At 39.3% G+C, this 22,931-nt stretch overlaps 2 protein-coding genes across 2 annotated transcripts in view; both read right to left on the bottom strand.

Annotated features, from left to right (window-relative positions):
- The window catches only part of LOC131253151 (zinc finger CCCH domain-containing protein 11-like), a 29,382-nt gene extending 11,164 nt beyond the window's left edge, over positions 1-18,218 (bottom strand). Inside the window, exons 1-4 of the mRNA XM_058254009.1 lie at positions 17,846-18,218; positions 17,664-17,748; positions 16,816-16,956; positions 16,644-16,732 (exon numbers count right to left, since the gene is read on the bottom strand). Of these exons, the coding sequence (XP_058109992.1) occupies positions 16,644-16,732; positions 16,816-16,956; positions 17,664-17,748; positions 17,846-18,019 (489 nt within the window). The 5' untranslated portion in view covers positions 18,020-18,218. The remainder of the gene's footprint in view (positions 1-16,643; positions 16,733-16,815; positions 16,957-17,663; positions 17,749-17,845) is intronic.
- Positions 18,219-20,931: 2,713 nt separating this feature from the next.
- Positions 20,932-22,605, bottom strand: LOC131253152 (zinc finger CCCH domain-containing protein 11-like). Its single transcript, XM_058254010.1, has 4 exons — positions 22,222-22,605; positions 22,040-22,124; positions 21,206-21,346; positions 20,932-21,122 (listed from the first exon to the last, which is right to left on the bottom strand). Exons 1-4 carry the CDS (start codon positions 22,393-22,395, stop codon positions 20,947-20,949), a joined length of 576 nt encoding a protein of 191 aa, XP_058109993.1. The 5' UTR covers positions 22,396-22,605; the 3' UTR covers positions 20,932-20,946.
- Between the last annotated feature and the right edge of the window lie 326 nt (positions 22,606-22,931).

Here is a 22,931-nt window from a genome sequence, read left to right as displayed (position 1 = left end):
TAAGTCAACCACATGAAGCTGTAAAAATTTATGTGATTCTCATGTTGTTTTTCGACCAGTTGGATTCATGATAGCAGACAATCGACCAATGCACCAAAAGCTCCAAAGCTGATGGGGAAGGACCGGTTTATCACTATACACAGGCTCTCCCATGCAAACCCAGGCGAGATCTCCCTTTGGGCAACCCCCGCTTCGCACAAGTCCCTGATTCACATGGTCCCACAGTAGGCCCCACCCCGTGGCCATTATGCATCTCACAGACCCCACCTCGTGGGCCACTTCACCCCAACGTAGAGATACAGTGCATCCTTAGAATCACACCAAAATGCCCCTGCATCAATTCGGATCTGGCGTGAAAACCAGATCATGATTGTGTAGGATCAATGGATCCATTGTGGTGTTGAAATCTTGATTGTCAAACAGGGATTAGATTAAATCTGCGTATGAAGATTGTTAGACGTCATTGCTATCTTTCCAGTTCTATGTGTCAGCAACAGCGCTGAAACTTTTTTTCCCAAAGAAAATGGTCCACACAACACTACTTCTTTGTTTGGGTTTTAGATGACGTTGATCAATTGTGTCCTCCCTGTGTTTTGATTATCATCGTTCAACACATCCTACACTTCTTGATTAATTGCATGATGGATTTGAAACAAGAGCCCAAAACTGACAATCAACATATCACATCAATGAAGCTAAGAGGAGTTGGTAACTTGTTGCCCTGGGCCCAATCCGTCAAAAGTTTTCTACGATCAAAGAGGAAATTGAGGCACTTAACCAATGACAGGCATAATGAAGAATCTAACACATACTCTTAGTGGAAAGAGAATAATTGTCAAGTGATGAGTTGGCTCATCTATAGTATGGAAGAAACGTTGATCATAACATATGTATGATAAAAGTGCTAAAGAGGTAAGAAACACCTTAAAAGAATGTACTCAAATAAGAAAAATATTTAGCAATTGTATGATATTCTCAAGGAGTTTTGGACGATGGGGCAATGTGAGAACCTCCATGAACACGGTGCTAGGTTTCATGGGTTTTTTTACGAGTGGAAACCACACCACCCATTCACTCAAGATATTGCCCAACAATAGCACAGAGAGAAGAAATTGGGGTCACTTTGTTCCTTGCCACAGTTCGTTCATACTTGGAACCGGTCACAACCCAACTCCTTGAAAGTGAAAAGGTTCCATCATTGTCAGATGTGTTTACCAAAGTGTTACGTGTTTCAGCTCCATCGACCTTATCTACTACGTTACCATCTAATGACAATGCAGCCTTATCTCTAATGTGAGCAACAATAATCGAGGACAGACAACGTGGCATAGCGATCATATAGGAGGAAGAGGACAGAGACGGGCACATCTTCATGATTACACAGGTCACTCGAATGGATAGCAGTGCTTTTGCATTTACTACAAAAAAGAATAATCACACAATAGACAAATGTTGGGATTTTCTTCGGAAAACTAGTGTTGCTTGCACCAATCAAGCCGGTTCTACATTTTGTGTTGTTGAATTATCTATTGTTGGAGGCACTCCTTCCAACACTAGTGATTCAGTGGTGATCTGTCGTGTAAACCTCGAGAAACTTATTAGTAAAGGCATAGTTGCAAATTCTTCTTCCACCCCCCTCAAGCTATCTTGCAAATTAAAGTGATGCCCTAGTCACATCCCCTAGCTTCTCACCTTGGGTGATTGTCTCTGGGGCCACTGATCACATGACATGTAACATTACCCTTTTCTCATACATATATGCATTCTCCTAAATATCCCGCCGACGGTTCATTATACATAGTTCTCGGCAGAGAGACTGACTCACCCAATACAAAGTTTGTTTTACCATCAATCCTTCATGTTCCAAAATTCCTTTAGGGCCTGTTTGGATTGCCACTTACCTTGGTATTGTATTGGAAATAAGCAAATTATGACTTACCCATTACACTGACAGCAAGCCGTATCCATTATGATACGCCCATAAAGGCTAATACGTATAGGTAATGGCCATGACCATTAGGCAATACGGGGGTGAAAAGGGGCAGTTAGTTTTTTGAGACTGTATCAGCCATTACAGTGGCCGTTACAGGGCATAACGACCGTTACTCCCGTAACAGTCGAAAAACGATCACTTTTTTTTCTATTTAAATTCACTTTTCTCATTCCAAAAACTCTCCTATATCATTTTACAACAGATTTCAACCACTCTAACTATAACTTTTAAGATTAAAACTGTGGATTGAAGTGATTTGAGCGAATAGAATCTCCGTGGGCCTTTTTTCAAAAATTAAAAAAGCAGTATTTATGCCTTTTTCTTATTTTTAGTTCTAATGCTTGATTGTGATGTGTAAACATTAGAGACATAATCATATTAAACAATTCACTAGACAGCCCGATACAACACTCTCACCAAAAAGTGAAACGTTGCACTACCATAAACATGTTTAAAACAAAAAAAAATGAATACATATTTGAAATATTTACATTATTCTTGATTTTCTAGATATTTTTCAGAATTTTTCGAGCAAAAGAAAATTTTCAACTGTTACGGGAGTCGTTACGCCCCCATATCGGCCATTATAGTCGATACCCGTATCGATAATGGTGGTGACCGTTACGGCCACCGTTACCGATACGGAATACCTTGTCTGACAGTGGTGGGCAGTGTATTTTGACTAACTAATGCATGTGTTTGGGTTAAGATGTAAATTGCAGGACTTTCTACTGATTTGACTAATCATGCGTTTAGAAGGGAGAGGTAATCAAGTATGTGAGGCCTACATTAATGCATGGACAGCTTAGATATGTAACGCATACATTAAGGTGGACCCCATGGTCAGGGTGCCACCCAAATCGCTTGTTATGGGGTACCAGCCAAGTCTCACTGTAGTGAGATGTATTTCCCGTGGGATATCTTTGATTAAACTGACATAATGTCAGGGGAATTCCACGAGTTTGAATTTTCGTTTCTCTATTTTTGCCAAACAAACTTAAGGCAAAATCAAGGATGAAATTTTCAATATTTTCTATGATGTAATCTAATCCAAACAAGCCCTTATGCTCCAAAATTCCCTCTTAGCCTTCTTTCTATCAGTCAAGTAACATACCCGAATGGCTCGATAACCTTTTGCACCTCTTACCATGTGTTTCAGGACCTTCAGACAAAGGCGATGATCCGTGGGGTCTATGAGTAGTGTGGTCTATACTACTTTGAACTGAGAAGCTTTGTAGTTGCTCTCAATGCGAGAGATACCACCCCATTACAGTGGCACACCCAATTAGCTCATCCATCTTGAGTCTTTAAGGAAAATAATTCCATCTTTGTTAAGTATGTCCTCAATAAATTGTGAAGCATGTCGGTTGGCTAAACATAGTAGATCCACTTATTTGCCTAGATTAAATAATCATAATTCTACTTCTTTTGGATTGGTACATTTAGTGGTGTGGGGTCCTATGCGGGTCCCGGATTTGAATAATTTTTTATACTTAATTACATTTATTGATGAGTACTCTCATATGACATGGGTGTACATGAATAATAATAGATCAAGAGGTATTTGATATGTTTAAGTATTTCCATGCAGAACTTAGAACTCAGATTCAAAAAGAAAAAAAAAAAAAAAAAAATTCAATCTGATATTGCTCCTGAATACATGTCTAGCTCCATATAAGAATACTTTGCATCTAGTGGAATAACTCATCAGACCTTTTGTCCCCATACAACCCAACAAAATGGGGTTGTGGAAAAGGGAAAACCGACATTTGTTAGAGGTGGCAAGATCTTTATTAACTCATATGAACATTCCCAAATGTTTATGGAGCTAGGCTATTCTTAGCTTGTCACCTAATTGAAAGGCAACCATCAACTATATGCTTCATGGTCAAACTCCTTTTTTCTGTGTTGTTTGCTAGTGTGCCACCATTCCCATCACCAGGACGTGTGTTCAATTGCACTACCTTTTGTCCAAAAACTAGGTTTCAAATAAGATAAATTGACACACGTGCCATTAAGTGTGTTTGGCTACTCTCGCACACAGAAAGGTTACAAGTGTTTTGATCCAATAACTAATCAGATTAACATTAGTGCTGAAGTAATATTTTTTTAGGATATTCCCTATTTCTCTACTCCTAGTAAGGGGGGGAACCATTCCAAAATTCCTCGACCATCTGTTGTCTCTCCGCTTGTGCCCATTTCAAAGCCTCTTGCTGATAATCATGGAGCATCCAATTCATGTCCACCACCATCACCTCCATCTACGGTCGCTAAGTCAACCATTGAACTTGATCTACCTATGGCCTTCAAAAAGGTACCTATTTTTGTACTTTACATCCCATTTCTAATTTTGTGTTTCACCACCTTTCGCACCCTTGCTACTACTCATATGCCATGACCTTGTCACATGAGGTGATCAATACTTCACACCATGATGCACTGGTACACCTTGGTTGGCGAAGAGCCATGGAAAACGACATTTGCTATGCACCAAACTAGAACATGGACATTGGTCTCATTACTTCCAAGAAAGTAGACAATCGGTTGTCAATGGGTATATACCATTAAATACCAACCCAATGGATCTATTGAACAACTTAAAGCGAGACTTGTCACAAAAGGGTATACTCGAATTGTTAGGCTAGATTATGAGACCTCGCTCATTGCAAAACTAACTTTTGTGCAAGTTTTGATTACTATGGCAAATAACGGGTCATGGCTATTGTACTAGTTGGATGTAAAGAATGCTTATCTCAATGGCAAAGGTCTGCAAGGAGCAACCTCTTGGGTTTATTGCTCAAGGGGAAAGTGGGAAAACATGCAAGCTCAAAAGCCATCTATGGATTGAAGCAATCTCCAAGAGCCTGGTTCGAAAATTTTATTCACGTTTTGGTCGGCTTTGGTTTTCATAGGTGCAGAGAGGATCACTATGTTTTTGTGAAGCAAAACTCATAGGGAATGGTAACCTAATTATTTATATTGACAATGTTATCACCATAGGAAGCAAAGACGTGGGCATATCAGAAGTCAAGCATCATATCCAAGAACAATTTCAAACAAAGGATGTTAGAAACCCAAGGTATTTCCTAGGAATTAAAGTGGCCCAATCAAGTACAAGGATTATTTTATCTCATTGGAAAAATGCATTGGACTTGTTGGTAGAAACTGGGTTGATGGGGTGCAAACCATGTGACACACCAATGGACGATCTACTAAATTGTCTAATGATCAAGGTGAACTACTTGAAGATACCAAGAGGTATAGATGACTTCTGAGCAAACTTATCTACCTGACTGTCACTTGACCTGATATCTCCTTTGCAGTAAAAATGGTGAGAAAGTTTATGCATCAACCAAGAGTACAGCATTGGGATGTTGTCCTACGCATCGGCTGTTTCCTAAAAAGAGCTCAAGGACAAGAACTTATTTACAGATCATACAGACATCTCCAGGTCGAGTTGTATGCTAACGCTGATTGGGCAGGTTCAGCAACAGATGGGAAGTCCACCTCTAGGTATTACACACTTGTTGGAGGGAACTTGGTGACCTAGAAAAGTAAGAAACAAATTGTAGTATTTAGGTCAAGTGCAGAGGTAGAATACCAAGCCATGGGCCACACTGTATGCAAACTGTTATGGGTCAAATCACTTCTCCAAGAACTCCAGCTGTTTGATGGGGAGATGATGGTCCTTTATTGTGATAACAAGGCAGCAAATCACACACAAGTCAATAATCCAATTTTCCATGAAAGAACGAAGCATATAGTAGTGGATTGTCATTTTATTAGGGAGAAGATAGCATCCAAGGAGATCAATACGGAACATGTGCATTCCAAAGCTCAATTGGCGGACATTTTCACTAAGCCATTACCTCACACATAGAGTTCTTTTAGTAGTACTAGTAGTAAGCTGGGTATGATAGATATATATGCTCCAACTTAAGGGGAAGTAATAATCAGAGCTTCCATAACAATTGTGAGTCAAAGAAAGAGGTATACAAAAGAGTAAGGCTTGATGTTATTAGTTGGGCATCATGCCTTAGGGAGTTTGGCCAAGAGGATTGGCCTTTGTTTTTTGGCTTTAGCTGCTTGTTTTTTGGGTTTTTGTTGATGTCATTCTTTGAGCTTTTTTCTCCCATTAAATAAAATTTCGTTGCCCTTCCCAAAAAACGAAAAGTATGAAGTAGGTTGTCAATTTGAAAGGGCATTCTTAGATACTTTAAAGCAGTCACAAGTCTACCGGTTAATTAAAAATAAGTGCTTCGGCAGACACAACTGCAAATGAGGAGCTAGTGAAGATTCAAGAGACAAAGGTTGGTTGTGGCTTTGTGAAGCTTCCATATGCTGATCTAGATCTTCCTCTTGGGCAAGCCAAATATTGCTTCTTTTTTAGACTATTAAAAGAATTTAGAAGAAAGGAAGTGGAACCAAATGGTAAGGGATAGGAGGACCACTCTCATCAAAGCCTAACCTCCTGAGTCGGGGGGATAAGTTTCACCTCATCAACAAAGAGGTGCATAAACCAATGCGTAGAATCTTTCAAATGAGAAATCAATTCTTTTGGTGAATCTCTCAGGCAAGTCAAGTGAGTAGCATATTGACAGTTCACTTGAGGATAAGAAAATTTGACATTGACAGTACGAGATGGTCTTTCTTTTTTCTTTTATTTTAATGATAACAAAGTTTTATTGAAGCCGAAAAACAAGAAGACCAGATATACACAGAGATGAGGAACCATACACAAAAACAAATAAGGAAAGCTTCTAAGTAATCAATGATGAGAAACTTCTGTAGGTTTTACAAAATAGATTAGTCATTTTATCGAATAATCTAAAAACTTAATTTTTCATCGCTTTGTACCACTCGAGTGGAGCTTTGCTAAGCCCACATGCAGTACAGAGCAGATCATGTGAACACCACACATGCCATCATGGTGCTTAAGAGGCCTAACCTAATCTAAGAAGTGTTAATTCGGTTCGGATAGACTTCATTCAACGAACACTGCCGCCCTTGGAATCAATAAGAAAACGATGTGCTGACGTTTCAAATCAGTGAATAAATCGAGACAAAAGAAGAGACGTTTCTCGCTCAACACCTAAAGCACACTATGCTAATGGTCCGCTATAACAAATGAGAGTTTTTAGTGCAAGCCAGGCGAGTCCGAGAGTCCCACACCGACTTGCTAGACGAGTTTTGAGGCGAGTCTGGGCAAGTCTGGTTATCCAGATTCACTGCTAGACTTCCAAAAGGCAGAGAGGAAAGAAGGAACGGAGAAGGAAGAAGAAGGAGAAAGGGGTGCTGGTTGCTAAGTTGACTCAGCAAGTCACCGAGTTCAGCCCATGTCAGGCTGTCTTGGGAGCAAATTGGGTTCCGCTAGCTGAGTATTGGAACGAGTGTGGTCCAGCAACTGTTGCAAATCAACAGGTTCTAAGAAATCTCAATTTAGGTCCAAGTTGTGGCAAGCCGAGTCACCACCACCTTGTCACCGAGTTACTACCGGGTTGACTCAATGAGTTTCCTGAGTCCAGCGTCGATTGAGGTCTGGTTTGGATCTATTCAGTCCAAAGACGCAACAGCCGGTTCGTGGAGTTTGTGTTCACATTGAGTTGTGGCTGAGTCGAGACTCGAGTTGGGTTAAATTGGGTCAAACTACAAAGGCGAGTTGATTCTAAGGTGCTTAGCACTTTAAATTGAGCTTAATTTAAGGTTATTTGATTTTCAATTCTAATTACTGTGGGAAATTAAAATTTCCCAAATTCCATGACTAGATATATCTCGAGTCCAAGTCGAGATCGGGTTGCCTCCGAGTTGAGTTGAGCCGAGTCAAGCGAGTTGAGGTAAGTTGATTTTAAAATTTTTGGGATTATAATTCAGTCTAGATTTAGGTCATTTAGTTCTTGTTGAAATATATAAATCCCATGTTTTGATTCCTTCATTTGGGCCGAGTTGGAATCAAGTTGATTTGATTCAAGCCAAGTCAAGCGAGTTGCCTCTAAGAGTTTTATAATTCTAAATCGAGTTGGATTTGAAGATTAATTGATTTTAATTCTTATTTGAGTGGAAGGGAATTTGAATTCCCAAGCACATCATCTAGATCTACTGTGTGCGAGTTCGTGTTGGACTGCGTATTCAGTCGACCCAAGTAGTGGAGGTGAGTCTATCTCTAAAGCTTCTTTTATAATTATAAATTGAGCTTGAATTAGGTTGATTGATTTTAGAATCTTAATTGCAATATGGGATGTTGATTTCCCCAAATCTCATCTTTAGATCTAACCTCAAACGAATTGCATTTGGGCCGGTTTACACTTTTCGAACCCCATTTGAGCGAAATTTGATTTGAAGGTGAGGATTCCCTTCAATCTTTCTGCCTATTTCCCTAGTCTAGTTATAGCTTTATTAGAAATTCTATTTTTTTATTAATTGTAATGTTATTACCATGTAATTAAACTCTCTTGATTTGCTTACCTACATGTTGCACAACTTTAGCATACCTAACTGCTTGTGATTAGATCTCTTGATTTGAGTAATTTATATTCTTATTTTTAATTCTAGCATGTTTGATTTCAATAAATGTTTAGATGGTTGCCACATGTTGTTTCAACTCCAGTATGTTTAATTTTATTAAACAATTAGATTGTTGCCACATGTTATTTCAACTCTAGCATGTGTAAATCCTTGATGCAAATGATGGCATTAGTGACTCTCCAAATGTATTATTTGCTTAATGATTGGAAATGAAAATGTTTCATGTTGAGAAGGGAGTTGATGTGGTGTATGAGTTGATTAATACACCTTGGGACGTGGTTTGAATTATTACATCAAAGACTTGATTGAAATATGACCCATGAAGAGGGTCTGTATGGAAATAACATTTGAAAACTCTCTGTTGAATGGTTGTGAAAACATCTCTTTGGAAATACCTTGAAGCTTAATTGGCCCATTGGTTACGGACTTAATACTATGATGGTTTATGATTGAACGTCACTTTGTGACATATTTGATGTATTCATGGCACCACTGAACTTATTGAATGACACAAATGTATGTCAATCGGGATGCCGGGTCATGATGCTGATGTATGTCCTTAGTGATGCCGGATCATGATGCCGACGTATGTTCTTTGTGATGTCGGGTCATTGTCTAGCCGTTCACTTACATCGTGGGTTTTCCCTTTTGTGGATGTCCATACTGAACTATGTTTACAATGATAATTAATTGATCATGGTTTGATGAGTTGAAGGGACACTAAGTGTAAAAGGAGTTTTCCATAATTGGTTGTATGTAGACTGGATTAATAAAGGCTTGGCTAATCATGAATTCATGGCACTTTTCATATCACTTGGAATGTCGGGTCATGATGCCGATATATGTCCTTATTGATGCCGGGACATGATGCCGATGTATGTTCCTTAGGATGCCAGGCCATTGTATGAAGTACATGATGCCAATGTATGTCCTTAATGATGTTAGGTCATCATACGGTAGTTCTTTTGCATCGTGAGTGCATTCATACATTAATCAAGATTCGCATAGTTATATAATTATTGTAATTGCTTTGTTTATTCTGAACACTATACTAGACATTGATGATGGATGTGTAAATCTTGGGGTAAGGGAGTTTTCACCGAGATGAATACTCATTCTTTTATGTGTATTCGCATATACACCAACAGACAATGAATGACTAGAGGAGCATGGCAATTTGCCTAAGCATTTGAGAGAGGAGCCAGTGGAGAAGACGTCGTATCAGAGTATAGCGAAGCTCTTCGAGCTCAATCAGAAGCTAGTTGCATGTCATTTTAGTAGGAAAATTTCAGGAACAATCTGTTTTGTCACAAGTCCCCAATTGGGAGGACAACTTGTGGATTACTGTGTTGTTTGAATTAAATTTCAAAGTTCAGTTTACTTTGCTTCTGTTTGATGCCTACTATATAAATGTGAACGATGATTGAACACACAAAAATGTAACTACGTTGTATTTTTTCCAAGCTAACACTCGGGATTTCGAAGCACGGGTACAGAAATTCGGGGCGTTACGGTTGCTTTGTTCTTGTGAACATACAGTAAGTTGCCTTCAAACCTAATGAAAAAGACACCCTAGACTTTTTAGTCTAGTCACTTCAATGCGTGGGGCTGGCCCTCTCATGATCTCGTCTTGGATAGTCTATGCAGCTTTCATCGATGATGCCTCAAATTCCACCTGCTTAGTTATTGAAATGAGGAACCAGAATCACATCTATTACAGTCCTCCTATGAAACGGTAACCTATTTAATAAATAGAAACCTTAAAACATTGGCAAAATGAGGTTGATATTTAGGCACAAGAAATTGTACAAGTAACTCAAATTGCACTATTCGAAAAGTAAGCTCTTATTTAGATGGATCATAACCAAAAGCTTCAAATTATTCAATTTTCTAACTAGGCCTATTGGTGGGCATTCATGGACGGTTGAAATGAAAATTTTCAACGAACACCCATTGATCATAGGTTAGTGTCGTCCAATCAATCTGATTTTAGGATGACGACAAATCTACACTGGTTTCCACAGTTTCAGTCAGTTCGATTTAGCAAATGTGTGCCACGTGTACCATTTTTGAGCGCCTGTGTATCAACCATCACACTTTGCCAGTGTGTCAAATAGATCCCCTTTAATAAAGGGTTTAAGTTCGTTGTCCAGACTTCAAACAATGAAGGTGAGTATCTACTTTTTCCTTGTCTAATATCGGTCAAGGATGTCATGTCAGTTTTAATGTCCCTCCATTTTGAACCATGTGCAGCAGAGCAATGGTGACAACTCTATTGAAAAAAAAAAAAAAAAAAAAGTAAAGGATTGTGAAGAAGGCAGAGATTCCCAACATAGAGATGAAGTCTACGAACGAATCAGCATCTTGAGACCAATCTTGATTCCTTCCACAAATTTGTGAGAGAATTTCAAGCTACTAATATATCTTTCTTTTATGTATAGTTGCAAGAAGACTGAAGGTAAGCTGCTACCAATCTACATACAGGAATATAGACGTGTCTATCTCAACATGTTAGTGTATGTTTCAAAATGTTAGCATGATTGGAAAGATTTTACTGCTAACAATAAATTTTATTAAAATCCAGGCAAAGGAGGCTAAAAGTTCAATTTAATACAGGAAAGGTGATGAGGATTCCTCATCCCAAAAAGCAAGAATAACATATCAACCCCTATGTTCCACAGCACATCCCTAATACAGCCCTCAAACTCCTTCAAGGACAGCACCAGATCAGCTACCTTCCTGTGGAAAAGCTATTGTAGCCTATCCAATTTTTTGTTAAAAAGTTCAATTATTTCCTTCCTTCCAAATCATCCACAAACCCGCTAGCAAGGGTATTCCCCAAATCCAATGCCTCTTCCTGCCAGATGTCTCCCAGTGCCACACTAGGAAGAGATCAGCAATCATCTGGGGCATGATCTAAACAGTATTTTAACTAAGCAAAAAGCCCCTACTAGACAATAGCCACAAACTGACAATGAATTAAAATACTGTCAGCTTTTTTGTGTTTCTCAGGCAAAGAAGACAAGATTTATAATGATCATTACTGTATTTAGAAGCTGATCCACCATAAGGACTTCGTCAAACCCACAAACCAAGCAAAAGCTAGAACCCTAGCCCCTTGATAGACCAAATCCTTGCTCAATGTTGGAGCTCCATAGCGACTTTCCCAACAGCTCGATTCATAGTTATGAGATCTTTTACCGCTGCTCACCCACATTAAGTCTACAGAACTTTCCCATTCTACCAGGTGAAACTTACGCTTCTCATCCATCCCCCTCTATAGAACTCTCTTTGAATTTGTTCCATTTTATTTACAATGTAGCTAGATACCCGGATAACTTCATGAAAGACACTGGAATATTTGCAAGGGGCAATATTTTGAACATCAAACTACCTCCTGGAGATAAAAATCTATACTTCCACACACTCGCAACTTCCCTTTTTTTTAAAGGTTACATTGACAACTTCCTTTCCAACCTCTCCATAACAAAATCCCAAAGATTCTGTGTTGGGTTTTCCCACACACAACAGTAGGCCCACCCAAGTATTTAGAATTTAGAAGGAAGACTACACAAAGTTTAAATCCAGATCCTACAAGCTCCTAAATGATATTCGCTCCAATCCGCATGCCAAGAATTTCACTTCTTTGGATGTTCATTTTCTGACACGAGACTACCTGGAAGCATCTAATTTGTTTCCTTAAATTAATGACTTGATCCTTTTTTAAGGGTAATGTAAATATTATTAAAAAGGCATTAGAAGAGGATAGAGAAAGGACGATGAAAAGTCATCCGGCTAATACAAAGAAGAAGGTTTCCCACAATGGCCCTGAAAAGCCACTAAAGGGCACCCCTGCAAAGGATTTATCCACCCTAGCTCATTCAATGGCCATCCTTTTAGCCTCATAGAACACTTGGCTTAAGGATGATGCTTTATCTTGAAAATTTCTGCATTGCATTCTAGCCAAATCAACCATATGATGGACAAAAGAACTAGCCGCCATATCATCTTTTTCTCTCTCCTTGTTCTAGATTCATGCCATACAAATCATAAGTTCCCAAAATTGCGCAGCATGATCCAATAGACCTCCAAAAGTGCAAAGAATGTCCCATGCTTTCCTGGAAAAGGGGCAATGAAGAAAGAGGTGATCGATGTTTTCCTCATCATGAAGACGTAAGATGCAAGCATTGGGAAATCATTTGTCTTTTCCTTAGATTGTCCAACACCTAAATATTGTTCTTTCTGGCTAACTATCCAAAAGCTACCAACCGGATGGGCCCTAGGTATCTTCATCTCTGGCTAACCGGGCCCCTTTCCTACAATTATGGTTTCTGGAGTCTTAAGTAGAAGGAGCTAACTCTGAAGGCTCCAAATCCCTTTCAGCAAGTAAATTACCCTATCATGAAGAAGTCCGATCACCCTGATATGCTCAATGACTTCCTTATTCAAGAAGTCCCTTTTAAACTTAAGATTCCAACCCAGTTGCTCCCCCGTTGCCGAAATACATAGCAGGGTGAAGACATCTCTCTCATTGGCCACTATATAATTGGGAAAAGGATACCTTGAGGGGTTTGTCATCACACCAATTGTCTTCCCAGAACCTTATACAAGTTCCACCTCCCAACTCAAATCGGATCTCATCTTTGAAAGAATTTGCCACTTTGCCTTCCAAATTCCTTAAGTATTGTATAAGGATGAAGCAGATGTGAACCACTGAACCCTTACCCTCTCCATATTTATATGTCTTCACTTTGTTACGTAAGCTATACTTTTCTAACTCAAACCTTCACAACCATTTGGGAAGGAGAGCTAGGTTGAAAATCTTCAAGGATCTGATACCAGGACCCCCACACTCTTTTGGCTTGCAAATCTCAACCTAGCTGACTAAATGATAAATGAAATTCCTTTTTTTTTCCTTTTGCACCTCTCCAAAGGAACTCTCTTTGCATTCTTTCCAACCTCTCCACTACACCCGCAGGGCATTGGAAAAAGCAACCAACAAAAAGTGGTAATAGCATATTAGCAAGGGCTGCCTTTATCAAAATTATTCAACCACAAAAGGGGAGGTGTTTGCTTTTCCATCCTAATAACTTGCATTGCATTCTTTCAAGAATTGTCCCACAAGCGCTTCCCTGGTTTCCCAATGCATAATGGAAGGCCAAGATAAGTAGATGGAGGCTTCCTTCTCTTGAATTCGAAGACTTGAGCATAATCATTAATCTCCTCTTCACTAATGCTAACTCCCATAAGTTTGATTTTATGGATGTTTATCTTTTGTCCTGACACCGCTTCAAAGCATCGAATAATTTACACAAACAATCTACATGTCTCCTATTTGCCCCACAAAATAAAAACATGTCGTTTGCATACAGATGGGTGATTTGGTGGAAGTTTGCATTTTCAACCATGAAACCTTGAATAAGTCTAGATGCCAATGCATTTCTAGCATTTTGTTGATGGCCTCTCCCACTGCAATAAATAGAAGAGGGAGAGTAGATCACCTTGTCTAAGACCCTGAGAACTTTTGGAGACCCATTTACAAGAACTGAGATGTATGTTGAACCCATGCACTCCACCCATCCTTGATCCTTGCCATTTTGTGTCAAAACCCAATCTGCCCAAAATATATTTGAAGAACTCCATGTCGATGTAGAAACAGGCCTTTCGAATACCAAGCTTGATATCACCCCAGATATTTAGCTCTACATATGTAATCGGCGCATTTATGCACTATCAAGATTTGCCTACTGAATAGGAATGCCCCTTGTGCATTCAAGATGACCTCTACAAGCACCTTTCTAACCTTTGTTGCAAGAAATTTATAAGGGCTACCAATTAGGCTAATCGGACGATGATCTACTAAGCTCTATGCCCCTTCCTTTTTTGGGAATAAGGATAAACGTTGCCACACTGTCTTTGGACAAATGACTTCTAGCATGGAACTCAATAATAAAAGCCTCGAAACCCCTTCGACCATATCACAAAAGATCTGGAAAAAAAAAAAATCATAGGAAAACCGTCAGGGACGCAAGGCTTGATCCCTCCCCAAGGATTTTACGGCCTCAAGGACCTCCTCTTCCTTGATTGGTCTCTCCACCCAAGCCACTTCTACTTCCTAATCTAATTGAACATAAGGTTCTTCAGTTTTGGCCGGTTCTAGCTGCCCCCATTAAGAGATCTTTATATAATCCCACAAACTTCAGGAAAAAAAAATCATTTTTTTCTTTCTAAACTCGTAACCCTCCACTAACAGGGTAATGACTTGCTACATGCTTGCACCACAAAACAAAAGAATAACATCCACACAATGAAGGTGAGATACCTAGCCATTAGCTTACTACACAATGAAACAACTAATAAGCCCTTTGAAACACCACTTGTCTAACATTCTACCAAGCAAGGTGTTTTGTAACAGTAATGGTGACAGTAACGGCCACCACCGTTACCTTTACGATACAGGTCGTAACGGTTGTTACATCCCCCATAATGGCTGTTACGATATCTCTTTTTTATTTTAAAAAAAAAAATCCCAAAAAATCTTTATCCACTCTATAATGTTGATTAAAAAGCATAGAAAACTTGTATCTGCCCCATAATAGACAATTATGGGCCTATCATGGCCTTTATAGAGATGAAATGTGTCGTTAACAGCAATTACAGGTCATTCTTTTCCATAATGGTTGTTACGGCCGTTACGACCCCATAACGTGTAACGGTCACCACCGTTCGTAACAGCCTTTATGGCCTTGTAACGGCCTTTACGGCACACCAGTATTAAGAGATTCCACCACCACGACAAATAAGAGAGGGGCTAAGGGATCTCCCTAAAGCAGCCCCCTTGAACTTCTAAATAAGCCTTTAGGAGGTTCGTTTACACGGACTGAAGAAATGAGCTAAACGGAACCCACATTCTGCCATCCACTTTCTCCACCTTACCCCGAAACCCACCTTTCCCAACATATTTGATAGGTTCCCAAAAGAGGAGACAAGTTGGTTGCAACGGCCAATTGGGGAAGACTAGGTTTTTTTTTTATGGTAAAGGGGTGGATGATGTTAAAACGTCAATTTTAGAACTGGAAAGAGATCAAGGCATTAAAAAACGGTTCATAATGATCCTGATGGCCGTTGCAAAACAGTAACAGTGATACTCAGATAACAGTCCGTTACGAGGTTAATATGGTTTTTTTTTCGTAAAAACAAAATGCCATAACGGCCTATACCGTAATGGTAATGTTGGTGGCCGTTATTGCCACCGTTGCCATTATTGAATACCTCGGGAGAGATAAAGCGTTGGTCCAAAGGTTTTTCCTCTTGCCTTTTATCAGATGTTCTAGGAGGAAGGTGAAAGATGATCTTCCCACCTTTACTTCATAATTCTATGATAGGGGATGATTGCCCAAAAGGTTGAGGGCTTCTTTGATAACATTGATTCCTAAGAGAGAGGCCAAGGGCATGAGAGACTTCAAGCCTATTAGTCTGATTAAAGGTGCCTACAAAATTTTGGCAAAAGTTCTTGTGACCAGATTGATATCATATTCATGGATAATCTCCAAAACACGGGGCTTTAATTGACAGCAAATAGGTAATGGATGGGGTGCTCATAGCAAATGAATGCATTGATTCAAGGTGCAAGGAGCGAAGATCGGACATTATTTGTGAACTTGACAACGAAAAGGTGCAAGATCATGTTGGCTATAGTAATATAGTTCATGTGATCTCAGTTTGAAAAACATGGTTATCAACAAATGTATCTTCAGGCACATATAATAAAGTATCACATAGCATTTTCTTTATCCTGATGGATAAAGTCTTCCACAATTTCATAATGTCGTCACCACTAGTTTTTTTGGTTTAGATCTTCTCAAGCTTCTCAACAAACTTCGATATGCATCCATTGCACCTCCATCATGCAAATGAAATATGAATTAAACCATAATCCCTCATCATGCAAAAAGATATCCAAAACAAATACAGGGTGGTTCTCATCATGCAACGTAATAACACAGCACAAAAATTATTATTTTCTAGGTTGAGCATATTATCAAGTCACTTTGATTAGAAATCTGGGAACATGGTTTGGACAAAGAAAAAGAAAACGCAATGGTAGACGAGAGCAGAGAACACGCACAATCTCAGTCGGTTTGTTTTGATTATACTCCATCTTTTTCGACTCCACAACCTTCTCTAATGTCTCTTGATCCCAATCCTCCATTGTTTCTAAACCAGACAACAACAATTATATAGTAACAATAACAACAATAAAAACAACCACAACAACAATCGGTCATCAGCATTATTACCTTCATCACGTTTATCACTGTAAATGTCTATCTTTTCGCCTTTCCTCTGGACATTCAAATCATGTGAGAACTTGCACTTGAAACCTTTGGTACATTGCCCGGCTTTGAAGAATTCGCATAGTATGGACTTAGGATCAACACCTGAAAATACCCCAGGATCAAGAATAAATAAATAGATAAATAAAATTTGTCCTCTTTTACAAATAAAATTTGGAAACAGCCATTTATACCCCTTTTATGTACTTCTTGTTCTAGAATCATGCTCCAGTACTTCTCTAAAATAAAGATGTACTATTCTTTTGTGTACTAACAATCTACCATGGAATCAAATGGTACCAGAAAAGGGGATGCCAATACTATTCTAATACCAATATTAGAAAAAAGGGGAGTATGCATCAAAAGGGAGTCGTAAATAGTGGCTACCTATAAAGTACAGATAGTCAACCAAAAAAAAAAAAAAACTCATCAAAGAAAATCATATGCATGCAAGTAAAAAATACCCATCAAATAAAATCTCATAGAAGATAAACTCAAAATCCAAATACCCAACAAATAGAGAAGGAAAAAAACAAAAGAAATCACTATATTCCTTATGGCACCAAAGAAGTGTCAGTACCATTCCAAATATGCTGTCTAAAAAATAGGGGAAAAGGGGTGTGTGCATAAAAAAGCAGGGGTCTAAAAATATACACACATCCAACATAAAACCAATCAAATACAACCAATATGCATTGAGAAAACACATCAAATAAAACCTCATAGAAAACGCACCCAAAATCCAAATACCATGCAAGAAGAGATAGAAGAGATTAAGAGTGAGAGAGAGAGAGAGAGAGAGAGAGAGATACCAACTGGGACTTTGGGCTGACTTACGGCGATCTTGAACAAATCGCTCAACTCCTTCTCTCTTGCCTTCTCTTCTTCCTTCTTCTTCTGCCGAAGACAACCAAAACAGAATTTTAGAAGGGAAAATTTATTTTTTTTTAAGGGATGATCATGAGAAGGAAGAAAGAAAGAAAGAAAACCCAACCTTGGCGGCGGCTTTGGAAGCATCAGGTTTGGGTTGGACGGATTGATGGAGACTCTGGACGTATTTCTGGACATTCTTGCTCTTGTTCTTGTTTTTGAGCCCGAAAGTCTTGTCCTCCACCACCTTCTGCTTCTTCGCAAGATCTGCTTTCGACGCCTGCTGTTTCGGCGGCATTGCGGCTACCACAAAGATCGATGATGGTGATGATCTGAGATTAGTATTACATATGCATCAAAGATATAAAGCTGAAGCTCTACTCGGAGAGCGGATGGGATGGGATGGGATTTCTTTGGTTTTTGACCTGCTTTTGGGTTTTGGTAATATAGAGGCGTCTGAGGAGGAGGCGATCGGAGTGTGCTTGCTTTTGTTTTCTTTGCTTCTCCGATAGGGATTAGAACAGACAGCACCGCGCGTGTTAGCCGTACGCACGCGTGTACAAAATCTTGGCCTTTTTTTTCCGCTGAGTGCATGGGAGGGTGCGGTTTGAGTGTGTGTTCACTCATTTGTGTGGCCCATCATAATGTATGTGTGACATCCGATTCGTCCACCATTTTTGCAAGCTTGTGTTAGGGATTGAACCCAGAATTGAGGAAGACTTAAAACTCGAGTGGGCCACACCAAAGAAAATAGTTGAATGTAGACGGCCACCGTTAGAATCTCTCAGCGACCGCGGAAGTTTTGGTCTCGCTGTTATTTCTGTTTTCCGTTCATCCGGTTTGAAGTCACCTTATGAACGGTTCGATGGCAAATAAAGGGACGCGGATTGCATCCTACCCCGCTTGTCTCTGTATTTCCCATACAGGAGCTTTGACTGGCTACTGTGATGTATGGGTCTTATCCAGACCGTCCATTCATTTGTTTCGTATCATTCTAGGGTATAAACCAAAAAATAAGTCAGATCCAAGGCTCACGTTGACTAGACAATGGGGATTAAACTCTTACCATTGAAAACTTCGGGCCAGAAGTTTTGCTGATATTTGTGTTTTGTCTTCGGTAACTTTATGAGTAGGTTGGATGGCAAATAAATATCACAGTGGGCCCAGAAAAGTTTGAACTCACCGCTGCTTCGTGTGGTGTGGTCCACTTGATCCTTGGATCTGCATCAGTTATAAGCTTATATTCTAAAATGATAGGAAAAAAATGATGGACAGTGCGGATAAGACCCATATGTCACGGTGGCCACTCAAAGTTCCTACCCGTTCTCAGCTGGGGACGGTGGGGTTCGGACGCAACCAGTGATCTAAATAAAGATAAAAGGCCTGTTTGGCCGGACGGATTCCATGGGATTAGGAGGGATGGGATGGTAAAATGAGTCAAACAGACTCGATGAACTTGTCCCGGATATAGCAAACCCATGGTTCTTAAACCAATTCACTGACACCACCATCATTACCTTAAAATCCATCTCATCACTCTTAATCCCATTCAATTGTGTCTGGGGCATGTTTGGACGGATGGATTGGAAGGTAAAATCTCGGGATATACCAAACCTGCCAAACAGACTCGGTGAACTTATCCCGGGATGTAGCAATCCCATGGATCTTAAACCAATCCACTGACACCACCATCATTACCTTAAAATCCATCCCATCCCTCCTAATCCCATGGGATCCGTCCGGCCAAACAAGCCCTAAGTGACCCAAGAAGGTTTTGGACAGTGATCTTTCCAACTCCAATGTCTCTACGTAGTTTCGGCCCACTCAAGCTTATGATCTTCCTCATCTTTGAGTCATGGGCTTGTTCTAAGGGAAGGAAGCAGATTAAGTAGTGGCTATGGGTGTACTGAGTAAACTTTGTGAGGTTCACCATGATTTGTATATTTTATCCCTTCTGTTCGACCATTTTATCAGATTATTTTAATCCTTATCCAAAAAATGAAGCATATCCAAATCTTAAATGGGCCACAGCATAGGAAGCAGTGTGAATTGAATGTTTACCGTTGAAAAATTCTTAGAGGCCACTGAAGTTTTAGATTAAGTTTATATTTCTGTTTTCCCTTCATCCATGTTTGTATGAACTTATGAACAAGTCAGATGACAAATAAACATTATTGTGGAGCTCAAAATGGTTTCAACTGTGGAAACCATTATTCCCACTGTTTCCTGTGGTATGATAAACTTTAGCTTTGGATATTACAAAAATTTGGGTTCAACCCCTTAAATGATCAGAAAAAACGGATGGATAGCATAAATAAACTACATACATCTACGGTGGGCGCCCAACTGAGTTTATTCAATATAATAAGAGCGTACTGAGTAACCGTTCTAAGACTCTGCAGGGAAATCATATTGCATACTGAATTAGTCGGTAGGTTCTTATCGTACCGAGTAAACTCTATTGGGCCCACTGTAAATGCGTGTTGTTTATCTATGCCATCCATTTATTTTTTAGATAATTTTAAGGGTTGAAATCAAAATTGATGCGTATCAAAAGCTCAAGTGGACCATGTCATGGGAAAAAGAATAAGTATTGATTTCCAACATTGAAAACTTTCTAAGGCTCTCAATGATATTTATTTGTCATCCAAACTGTTCAAAATTTTAGACATATATGGATAAAGGAAAAACACAAATATCAACTTGATATAAAACTTTTTTGGCCCTATAAAATTTTCAACGGTAGATGTAAAATTATCTATTAGAAGAGATGAACGGAGTGGATAAAATGCATGAATGACAGTTGGGCTCGCAGAATTTACTCGGTAGCTAATGAGTTACTCAGTACGCAATCCGCTTCCCTCAGCAGGAAGGATGGAAGAGCACGTCATGCAGGTTGAGCTTGCACCGTTGGGTCCTGTTGGTCTTTAACCGTACAGTTTTTCTGTGTTTGTGTGGCTCAATTGATGTATGCTCATGATGAGACTGTCCATGATGTTGGGTTTATCAGTGACTTTTAAGATTGATTTTTTGGTTTAGATCTTCTCAAGCTTCTCTACAAACTTCAATATGCATCCATTGCACCTCCATCATGCAAATGAAATATGAATTAAACCATAATCCCTCATCATGCAAAAAGATATCCAAAACAAATACAGGGTGGTTCTCATCATGCAACGTAATAACACAGCACAAAAATTATTATTTTCTAGGTTGAGCATATTATCAAGTTACTTTGATTAGAAATCTGGGAACATGGTTTGGACAAAGAAAAAGAAAACGCAATGGTAGACGAGAGCAGAGAACACGCACAATCTCAGTCGGTTTGTTTTGATTATACTCCATCTTTTTCGACTCCACAACCTTCTCTAATGTCTCTTGATCCCAATCCTCCATTGTTTCTAAACCAGACAACAACAATTATATAGTAACAATAACAACAATAAAAACAACCACAACAACAATTGGTCATCAGCATTATTACCTTCATCACGTTTATCACTGTAAATGTCTATCTTTTCGCCTTTCCTCTGGACATTCAAATCATGTGAGAACTTGCACTTGAAACCTTTGGTACATTGCCCGGCTTTGAAGAATTCGCATAGTATGGACTTAGGATCAACACCTGAAAATACCCCAGGATCAAGAATAAATAAATAGAAAATTAAAATTTGTCCTCTTTTACAAATAAAATTTGGAAACAGCCATTTATACCCCTTTTATGTACTTCTTGTTCTAGAATCATGCTCCAGTACTTCTCTAAAATAAAGATGTACTATTCTTTTGTGTACTAACAATCTACCATGTAATCAAATGGTACCAGAAAAGGGGATGCCAATACTATTCTAATACCAATATTAGAAAAAAGGGGAGTATGCATCAAAAGGGAGTCGTAAATAGTGGCTACCTATAAAGTACAGATAGTCAACCAAAAATAAAAAAACTCATCAAAGAAAATCATATGCATGCAAGTAAAAAATACCCATCAAATAAAATCTCATAGAAGATAAACTCAAAATCCAAATACCCAACAAATAGAGAAGGAAAAAAACAAAAGAAATCACTATATTCCTTATGGCACCAAAGAAGTGTCAGTACTATTCCAAATATGCTGTCTAAAAAATAGGGGAAAAGGGGTGTGTGCATAAAAAAGCAGGGGTCTAAAAATATACACACATCCAACATAAAACCAATCAAATACAACCAATATGCATTGAGAAAACCCATCAAATAAAACCTCATAGAAAACGCACCCAAAATCCAAATACCATACAAGAAGTGATAGAAGAGATTAAGAATGAGAGAGAGAGAGAGATACCAACTGGGACTTTGGGCTGACTTACGGCGATCTTGAACAAATCGCTCAACTCCTTCTCTCTTGCCTTCTCTTCTTCCTTCTTCTTCTGCCGAAGACAACCAAAACAGAATTTTAGAAGGGAAAATTTATTTTTTTTTAAGGGATGATCATGAGAAGGAAGAAAGAAAGAAAGAAAACCCAACCTTGGCGGCGGCTTTGGAAGCATCAGGTTTGGGTTGGACGGATTGATGGAGACTCTGGACGTATTTCTGGACATTCTTGCTCTTGTTCTTGTTTTTGAGCCCGAAAGTCTTGTCCTCCACCACCTTCTGCTTCTTCGCAATATCTGCTTTCGACGCCTGCTGTTTCGGCGGCATTACGGCTACCACAAAGATCGATGATGGTGATGATCTGAGATTAGTAGTACATATGCATCAAAGATATAAAGCTGAAGCTCTACTTGGAGAGCGGATCGGATGGGATGGGATGGGATGGGATTTCTTTGGTTTTTTTCCTGCTTTTGGGTTTTGGTAATGTAGAGGCGTCTGAGGAGGAGGCGATCGGAGGGTGCTTGCTTTTGTTTTCTTTGCTTCTCCGATAGGGATTGGAACAGACAGCACCGCGCGTGTTAGCCGTACGCACGCGTGTACAAAATCTTGGCCTTTTTTTCCGCTGAGTACAAGGGAGGGTGCGGTTTGAGTGCGTGTTCACTCATTTGTGTGGCCCACCATAATGTGTGTGTGACATCCGATCCGTCCACCATTTTTGCAAGCTTGTGTTAGGTATTGGACCCAGAATTGAGGAAGACCTAAACTCAAGTGGACCACACCAAAGAAAATAGTTGAATGTATACGGCCACCGTTAAAATCTCTCGGCGACTGCGGAAGTTTTGGTCTCGCTGTTATTTCTGTTT

Source organism: Magnolia sinica, chromosome 8 (assembly GCF_029962835.1).
Source record: "Magnolia sinica isolate HGM2019 chromosome 8, MsV1, whole genome shotgun sequence".
NCBI classification, from domain to species: domain Eukaryota; kingdom Viridiplantae; phylum Streptophyta; class Magnoliopsida; order Magnoliales; family Magnoliaceae; genus Magnolia; species Magnolia sinica.
This window is presented reverse-complemented; position numbering and strand designations above follow the sequence as displayed.